Raw genomic sequence first — 9,243 nt, forward strand, 5'->3', positions numbered from 1 at the left:
ATCCATCATCACGTTCAGTCACTAAGCTCTCAGGTTTAATATAAAAAGTTTTTCCCTGGAAGCATCAGGTGAGATGAACGTTTCACAGAAACAGGATTCAGAAAATAATTAGAAATAGAGCCATTAGTTCATTTCAACATTCAAATATAAATGTGTTTTTGTTGCTACAGCGCCCCCTGCTGGCTGTTTTCTACCTACAGTATTACTCTATACCTGCAGCATGAATGATGGATTTTTACTGTCATTTATGAAAGTTTTATTGGAAAGATGAGAACAGTTTGGACAAACTAGAATCACTGCTGACATGTTTCTGCAACATTCATATGGAAAATGTTCATTACTGAAGATGATTATTATATTACACCATCAGATAAATGAGGGTTCAAAACAGAATTACAGCAAAAACTTCATAAAACTGACATTTATCAGGAAATATTGGATGAATTTAAGACCATCAGACCCATCATGTTACAGAAGTCCAATAGTTTTATTTGCCTTTCATTGGATCTATATGTTTAATATAATAATAATAATTATTATTATTATTAATAATAATAAGTTAACTGTTCTCTAGTTAAAGAGCTTTTCTTCCTAAATAAAAGTTATTATTATAATTACTAATAATTATTTTCTTAAACATGTAGATGAATGGATTCAGTTTCTACGAGCCGCTCTGATCCTCCACATCTGTACGGAGGAACTTTCCTGCCATAATTTAAGAGCATCATTTTCAGTCTGAAAGCAGAACTTCATGTCTTCCTCCTTCAAACTTCTGCTTTCACACTTCCACTCTCAAAAAGATTTATTACAATTTATTCCTTCCACAATAAATGCAGCATTTCTTCTTCTCCACCATCATTGTTCTTCCTCAGGTTCTCTTGGTTCTCCAGTTGCTCTGCTGTTTGGGGCCCAGAAATGTTTTTATCATTATCATTAACATTAAATTAGCGTTTTAACTGAATCTTCATACGTAATTTTTTCTTTTCCTCCTATATTTTGTACCTGCGTTGCTGTTTTATGAGCTTCTCATCCTTTAAATGCAGCTCTTTGTTCCCCACCACAAACTTTAACTGAGAACATTTTTATGCTCCTCCACATTTAGCACACTTAGCTTTAGCTCTGCAGCACTTAGCACACTTAGCTTTAGCTCTGCAGCACTTAGCACACTTAGCTTTAGCTCTGCAGCACTTAGCACACTTAGCTTTATCTCTGCAGCACTTAGCACACTTAGCTTTAGCTCCTCCACACTTAGCACACTTAGCTTTAGCTCCTCCACACTTAGCACACTTAGCTTTAGCTCTGCAGCACTTAGCACACTTAGCTTTAGCTCTGCAGCACTTAGCACACTTAGCTTTAGCTCTGCAGGCAGCAACATGTCCAAACCTTTGACATTTATAACATCTGGTTGGTGGAGGAATGTATTGTTTTATTATATAACTGATAAATCCAATCATCACCTTTTCAGGTCATTTATCTTCTTCTAGGATTAATAATAAAACTGACCTAGCAGAACTTTTAACTCCTGTTGAAACAAACAAACTTTAACAACTCGACTTCCTTTTACATGATCTTTAATCTCAGATCAGTTCAGATTCCATCTTTCACTCTCATTACTTTTTTCTTGCATCTCATTAATCCTCATTAGCATCTGATCTCTATCTGCATAAACCAATAAATTATCATCTCTTAACGTTTTCACTGCTTCCACCTCACCTACTATTTTATATATTATATTATATTTAAAGGATTTAAAGCAAATGGGTTCTGGAGTTAAGATTCTATTTAATTTCATTTCTTTTATTTTCCTTCATCAGATTCAAATCTTTTCATTTTCTTATTTCACAGTTTCACGGTTCTCCTGGTTTTATAATTCATTTACAATAATCACTATTCATACTAAAATGATCTGAGTCATTTAATTCTTCACATTCATCCATCACACTTCCTTGTTTACAATAAACTCCAAACTACAATAAACTACAATAAACTCCAAACGGTTCTGAACAGAAAAATGAAATCAAACTGGAGATTCAGAAATAAAAGAGAGAAAAAGAAATAAATGTCAGAATGAAACAGAAACTTGTTTCTGTTTCATTTTGTGTTTAAAATAAAAAAACATAATAAATAAACATTCAGTATAAATGGTTGAATATTCAGGAAAACATGGATTCATATCAAAGTTATTCCAAATATTGACTGACCTGCAGCGATGAAACATTTTATATTTTATTACTATCATGTTTCTGTGGATGAAAACAGAAACAAAATCAACTTCTGCTGAAAATATGAATATTTATCAGATCATGAGAAACTTTTACTTTTGTTTCTGATTCAAAACCATAAAAATCTCTTTCAGTTTGATTATTTCTGTTATTAACAGGTGAATCATAACTTCCTGTGAATCTGAGTTTCATTTTGGTTTCATTTTGGTTTCAGATCAATCCTCAGTCGTAGTTTCTGTCAATCATCGATCAATAACTGATAATTCCTGATCTGTTCATTCAGCATGAAACTTTTTTTATATCTGACTAAAAATTATTCAAAGTTTCAGGATGAAAATGTTTCTAAACTGTCAGACATTCAAACATTTTAAACTTCTTAAATAAAAGTTTTACAATTTGAAGTTTTATTTTAGATTTAATAAATAAATAGATGAATGGATGAATGGAGCCGTTTAGATTATTGGGATCAAATATTTTCTCTCTATTGTAACTTTAAGGGAAACAACAACTATAACAACAACAACAGCTGCAGCAACTGCAGCAGCAACTGCAGCAACGATAAAGTTGCTTCTTCCTGTTTCCTTCCCACTGTCGCCATCAGCAGCTGCAGGCCGCTCGCTGCCCTCCATCATGGCCGCCGGCGTCTCCACTGCAGAGAACAGAAACCAGCAGCTGGATCAGAACCGCTCAGACAGAACCAGAACCAGAACCGGACCCGGACCCACCTGTGTCTGTGACCGTCAGGTTGATGGAGCGGCGGACCTCGGGGCCTGGCCCCGCCCCCTGCAGGTGACACTCGTAGGTCCCGGCGTCCAGGAAGCTGGCGTTCCTCAGGATGAGCGAGGCGTCTCCGCCCGTCATGGCGGCGTCCCGCAGCATGACTCTGCCGTGGAAACGGCGGTGCTGGTAGCGCTCAAAGTTCCGCTTGTTCCTGTAGAAGTAAACGTAGCCGCCGGCGCTCAGGTCCGGCCGGGTCCACTTCAGGACGGAGATGTTGGCCACGCCGCCACGGCACACCAACATGACGTCCTGCAGCACGCTCACTTCCTGTTGGGAGATGCTCACTTCCTGTTGGCCTGGACGCACAAACATCAGAACGGTTTAGAGTTTAGGGACAGGAAGCCGACTGGAAACCACGAGAAAACCTTCTGGTTCCATGTCAAATCATAAGCCGCCATGTTGGGGGGCGTTCTGCAACGTTTTGTCTCTGGAACCAGATGTTCCGGTTCTGGATCGGTTCTGACCAAACAGAATCCACTGATGAAGAAATGATGCGTTCATGTAAATCAGAAGAAGCATCAAGGGGCCGAAGGAAACGGAGATTCACTCGTTCATTTGACTAAACTCTTTATTATGTTGAAGGTTTTCTCTTTCATTTGGCTGGTGGAGGACGGGTCAAATGAGGTCAGATGAGGTCAGAGGTCAGATGAGGTCAGAGGTCAGATGAGGTCAGAGGTCAGATGTTTGATTGTGGCTCTGAAGTTTCTTTTAGTGTCTCAGAAATCCAGAATCTTCAGCCAGAAAAAAATCGAGGACATTTCTACCAAAAAAAACAAAACTCAGAAAATTTGAAATTAATGTTAGAAATTTTCTGACGGAAAAAAAAAACCTGGAAGTTTCTGAGTCAAATTCTGAAACTGAAAATTTCCAAAATGCAACAATTCTCAAATTTTGTCATCTGGAAACTTCTAGAAAATTTCAGAGATGAAACTGAAAGTTTCTGAATTGTTCGGTATAAATTTCCTTCTTTTTAGTCTCTAATGTCCCTGAACGCCTCATGGGGATTATGGATCCTCTGGTTCTGGTTTCACCAGGATCACAATGAAACTGAAGCTGTTTGTCTGAGCCTTTAAACGTGCCTTCCTGTTAGTGATTATTTGGAGAAACCGGACCAATCAAAGTCCAGACTGACCTGGTGGGAGTTAATGCAGCCTGGCAGCGAGACAGAACCACACACACACACACACACACACACACACACACACACACACACACACACACACACATACACATACACACACACACACACACACACATTCCCGTCTCACATTCAGGATTAGCTGGTTCTGTAATTTTATGAAGTTAATGAAAGATGAAGACCAGGATGCTAATGGTTCGTATCGACTCACCTGTTGCCAGGTAAATGAGGGAAGCAGCCAGAAACCAGCAGCTGGTCTCCATGGTAACGGGAGTGGACGGTCTGCAGTCCAGACTGAGAGCGGAGAGGAGAATGAATCGGCTTTATATCACTGAGTTACTTTCACTTTTAGTTTACAGGAAGGAGGATTAAACTGTTTCCTGTAACAGTTTCATTTATTGTAACAGTTTTACTGTGATTTATTCATTTTTACATAATTTATTCTAAATATTTATTACTGTGACATCAGAAACACTGAAAAATCACTGACTTTGATTTATTCACACATTTAAACATTAAATGTTTTAAATGTTTTTTAAATTATTAAATGTTTATTAAATTAAATTAAATTCAGCTTACAGCTGAATTTAATTTGACTCATTTTAGAAAATTAATCTTATTTTGAAACTCAGTTTGGGCATGTTGCAATAATCAATAAATCAATAAATCAGATGATGAATCATAAATGATTTATCCATTAAAAATCTGGATGATAAAAGATAAAAGTTTCCAGTTTGGTTCCAATCGGCTCTGCAGAACTCTGGAACTAAACGTCTGCAACTCCAGCAGAGGTCAGAGGTCGTCCAGGTCAGAGGTCGTCCAGGTCAGAGGTCGTCCAGGTCAGAGGTCGTCCAGGTTGCTGCTGCTCTGAAGTGTTTTTGCAGCAGTGATGTGAAATGTTAGTGTGAAAACCAGAGGAAGTTCTGCTGCTGGTGACCTTTCACCTCTGGGTTTCTGAGAAACCAGACGACCTTCTGGTAAATCTCTCCAGGTGACGGTTTCCTCTGGTTCTGCTGAACAGAACCTACAGCTTCTTCTTCTTCTTCTGTCTCTTTTGGACCTTCCAGAACCAACTTGTGAGATTCTTTAGAACCTTACAGAATTATGAAACAGCTCAGGAGATTGAAACAGAGCAGACTGTTGTTATTATTAATGTTATTATTATTAATAATAATGTTGTTATTATTATTATTATTATTATTATTATTATTATTATTATTATTATTATTATTATTATTATTGTTATTATTGTTTCCTCTGCAGACGGAGCTGTGAGGTTCACCGCTCTGCTGCTTCAGCAGGAATTTAAACTTTTTGTTGTTTTTCTGTTTATTGATCGTATTTATTGATCGTATTTATTGATCAGCTGGTTGATGGAAACCTGGAGCTGCTGCTGTTTACCAGGAGACAGGAAGTGGTTTTTCATAAGAAAATCTTCATTCATCAGAAGGAACCATGGCGGTACCGTCTCTGCTGCGGCTGCTCAGTGAGTACGACCCGGTTCTGGTCCAATTTATGAGGTTCAGATTCAAACGGTTTTAGACTTTAACATCAGAGACACAAAAGTCTAAAACAGATTACCGAAATTTATGTTTTATGTTTCTGAGGATGTTTCCCTCCTGGTGGTCCGGTTGACCCGGTTCTACTGGAACCAGAACATCTGCTCCACCTCCAGCTGCTGTGGTTCTGAGTCAAACCAACCTGTTCCCCTCCTGGCCTGTGGGGGCGCTGCACCAACAACCACTGAAGGAAACGACGGTGGAAAGAACCACAGCAGCTGGAGGAAGCGCAGATGATGAAGTTCTGGTTCCAATAGAACCAGAATCAACTGGACCTTCAGTTTTAAATCTATTGTTCTGACCTCCAGTGATGACATCATCAATGACATCATCACTGACCTCATCACTGAGCCACAGAACCAACAAAGGTGGGTAAAGATTTCCTCTTCATCTGAACTCAATGTTGCTGAGTCGAGTCCAGAAGAGAAAGTTCTTCAGTCCAGAAAGTTCTTCAGTGTCTGGACTGATTGTTCCTGTTTCCCTCCAGTTCCTCTGACTGTGAGTCCCAGCAGATCTCAGTTCTTTGAAGGAGAACCAGTGACTCTGATCTGTGAAGATGAAAACAGATCTGTGAGGAGGAACACGACCGGAGAGACCAGGACTGAGTGTGAGGACTGGGGGGAACCAGCTGGTTCCTCCTGTGAGGTCAGTCACATCACACCGTTTGATACTGGTGTGTACTGGTGTGAGTCCAGGTCTGGATCCTCCAGCAGCAGCAGCAGCAGCAGCAGCAGCAGCAGCAGCAGCAGCAGCATCCAGCTCTCTGTCTCTGGTAAGATCAGACTGTGGAGTTAGTGTTGCTGAAGCTGTGTGGAAATGGATGAAATGCTGTAGTTTGTCTCTGTGTTGAGGTGGATCAGTGATCCTGCAGAGTCCTGTCCTCCCTGTGATGGAGGGAGATGACGTCACTCTGAGCTGCAGAGCAAGGAATCCAACCCACAACCTCCCAGCTGCTTTCTATAAAGATGGCTCCTTCATTGGTGATGGATCATCAGGTCACATGACCCTCCTCCATGTTTCCAGCTCTGATGAAGGCCTCTATAAATGTAACATCAGAGGTCATGGAGAGTCTCCATCCAGCAGGATCTCTGTCAAAGGTCAGAGGTCATCTGAAGTGTGGAGTTCCACAGGGTCGTGACCTCAACCCAAATGTCTTCTTTTGAGCTTCTTTTAGAGTTGTTGTGTGATTTCTTCCAACAGTCTCAAAACGTTTGGAGGCTGGTTCCACTCCCTCTCTGCCTCCCAGTGAAGTGTCCTTGAGCAAGGCACTGAACCCAAGTTACTCAGAGATTTGGCTAATGACTGTGGGAACGATAATTAATGTGATTTTAAAGGGAACATGTTTCAGACCTAAACTGCATTTTATGGTTTTGGAGCAGTTGGTCTTCGTCTCTTCTGGTTCTGAGACGATAAAGTATCTTTGGGTTTGGGTCTTATAGTCAGTCCTGGGTTTTCTCTGTTCCCTGTTCTGTTTTTCTGGACCATCACATCACAGTATTTGCTGTGGAACTGATAAAGTCTCAGACTTCTGGTTAACCAGTTTGGAGAATCGGCCATTTTTATTTTGTAGTTAAGTGGATCAGTCTAAACGTTGGGTTGTTCAGCTGCATCAGGAAGGATTCACTGAAAGACTCCGTCTGATTGGCTCAGTTCCTTCTGTCTCCACAGAAACCACGACACAGCAAAGTGCTAAGCTGCTAAAGACGCTAATATGACAACAACTTTTATTTTAGACATGACTTCATTGTTGTTTTGCTAGCAGTAGCATGGTGCTAATGTTAGCGTTGTGTGCTAACATTAGCACCATGGACAGAACCTGCTGTGAATAGTTTTATTCCAGAAACGGTTTGTTGTTCTCAGTGGTGTTCTTAGCGTTAGTGTTAGCTAACAGGCTAACTCTGCGGAGGTTTTGTTTCCAGTCGACTTCATTCATGAAACATTTTCTGGCTCCATCCGGTGAGGCTGAATGGACCGGTCTCACCTCTTTTCACCAATCTGGCACCAAAAAGGGAAAAAATATCTGTTATCAGACTACAAAGATGGCCGAAGAGGTGGAACGCTCTGGGAGCTGGAGCGGGCGGGGCCTCATTTAAAGAGACAGTAGAAAAGAGCTGCTGTCAGACGGAGCTCAGAACGGGTCAAAAAAGATCCTGAAGAATCTTTTAGTCAGACCAGAGCATCACACTTCCACTTCCTGTAGAGCACAGCTGGATGGTTTACAGGGGAACAGGAAGGACTTAGCATGGTGTGTCGGCATGGTGTAGGGTGACCAGATTTGGGTTTCTGAAAAGTAGGACACTTCTTTTTTTGTTGGGGGGGTGGGGGTGGGGGGGGGGGGGGGGGTAGAACCAGCGGACACACATATGCTACCGATTTCTTTGCCATACAAAGAAACCTGGAATGGAGTAGTGGAACGGAGTGGCAATGTAATCACAATGCACTGTAAGCTATGTAATGTGTTTTGAGGCAGTTGACCAAAATCCCGGACGATTTTTAAATTTCCCCCGGACATTTTTTTAGGTCTGAAAAGTTGGACATGTCCGGGAAAAAGAGGACGTCTGGTCACCCTAGCATGGTGTGTTAGCATGGCGTGTCAGCATGGTGTGTTAGCATGGTGTTAGCATGATGTGTTAGCATGGTGTGTCAGCATGGCGTGTTAGCATGATGTGTTAGCATGGTGTGTCAGCATGGCGTGTCAGCATGGCGTGTTAGCATGGTGTTAGCATGGTGTGTCAGCATGGTGTTAGCATGGCGTGTTAGCATGGTGTGTCAGCATGGTGTTAGCATGGTGTGTCAGCATGGTGTTAGCATGGTGTGTCAGCATGGTGTGTCAGCATGGTGTTAGCATGGTGTGTCAGCATGGTGTTAGCATGATGTGTTAGCATGGTGTGTCAGCATGGCGTGTCAGCATGGCGTGTTAGCATGGTGTTAGCATGGTGTGTCAGCATGGTGTTAGCATGGCGTGTTAGCATGGTGTGTCAGCATGGCTGAGCGGGTCGGTTCGATCCAGATCAGTCTGACCATAACTGTAAGGATAACGATTATAACGTTGAGCTGTTTCCTGTCAGTTTCAGGTTCAGCGCCCCCTGCTGGCCGGCTTCCTCTGCTGCTCCTGTCTGTTCTGGTTCCAGCCGGTTCTGTTCTGGTGTTACTGGTTGTACTGGGGAGACGATGCGTTCAGAGGAAGCTCCGAGGTCAGTTACTGTATTTTCTGTGTTGTTACTGTGAGCTTCAGTCAGAGGTAAAGCTGCTGTTTCTCCTGCAGTTGCAGAGAAAGATTTCGTCACCTACAGTGAGGTCGGGATCAGAGCAGAACCACTGGACCGTCTCAGAACAGGTCCGGCCGGGTCCAAACCAAGAGCCAGACTAATTCTGGTTCTGGTTCTGACCAGTCTGTGTGGTTCTGTCCAGGTTCTGGTTCAGACACCGTCTACACCGAGGTGAGGACCGGTTCTGGTCGGGTCGGACCCAGAGGAACCATCAGCTGCTGATCTTCACCGAACTGACCCTGGAGACAGTCCTGAAAATGTTTGACTCAATTCTG

General features: G+C 42.0%; 1 protein-coding gene across 1 annotated transcript; it reads left to right on the top strand.

Moving 5' to 3' along the window:
• Nucleotides 1-5,595: 5,595 nt before the first annotated feature.
• On the top strand, nt 5,596-9,190 carry LOC122820126 (high affinity immunoglobulin gamma Fc receptor I-like). The gene is made up of 6 exons (XM_044097301.1): nt 5,596-5,626; nt 6,187-6,471; nt 6,551-6,796; nt 8,768-8,893; nt 8,965-9,036; nt 9,111-9,190. Exons 1-6 carry the CDS (start codon nt 5,596-5,598, stop codon nt 9,188-9,190), a joined length of 840 nt encoding a protein of 279 aa, XP_043953236.1.
• The last annotated feature ends 53 nt before the right edge of the window (nt 9,191-9,243 follow it).

Source organism: Gambusia affinis, linkage group LG18 (genome assembly GCF_019740435.1).
Source record: "Gambusia affinis linkage group LG18, SWU_Gaff_1.0, whole genome shotgun sequence".
NCBI classification, from domain to species: Eukaryota; Metazoa; Chordata; class Actinopteri; order Cyprinodontiformes; family Poeciliidae; genus Gambusia; species Gambusia affinis.

What these genes read in the sequence shown, in the direction of transcription:
- LOC122820126 (XM_044097301.1), top strand. Translation starts at nt 5,596, where the DNA reads ATGGCGGTACCGTCTCTGCTGCGGCTGCTCA. An exon ending in CATCCAGCTCTCTGTCTCTG is followed by an intron (nt 6,472 to 6,550) that starts GTAAGATCAGAC and finishes CTCTGTGTTGAG; the next exon opens with GTGGATCAGTGATCCTGCAG. An exon ending in CAGCAGGATCTCTGTCAAAG is followed by an intron (nt 6,797 to 8,767) that starts GTCAGAGGTCAT and finishes GTTTCCTGTCAG; the next exon opens with TTTCAGGTTCAGCGCCCCCT.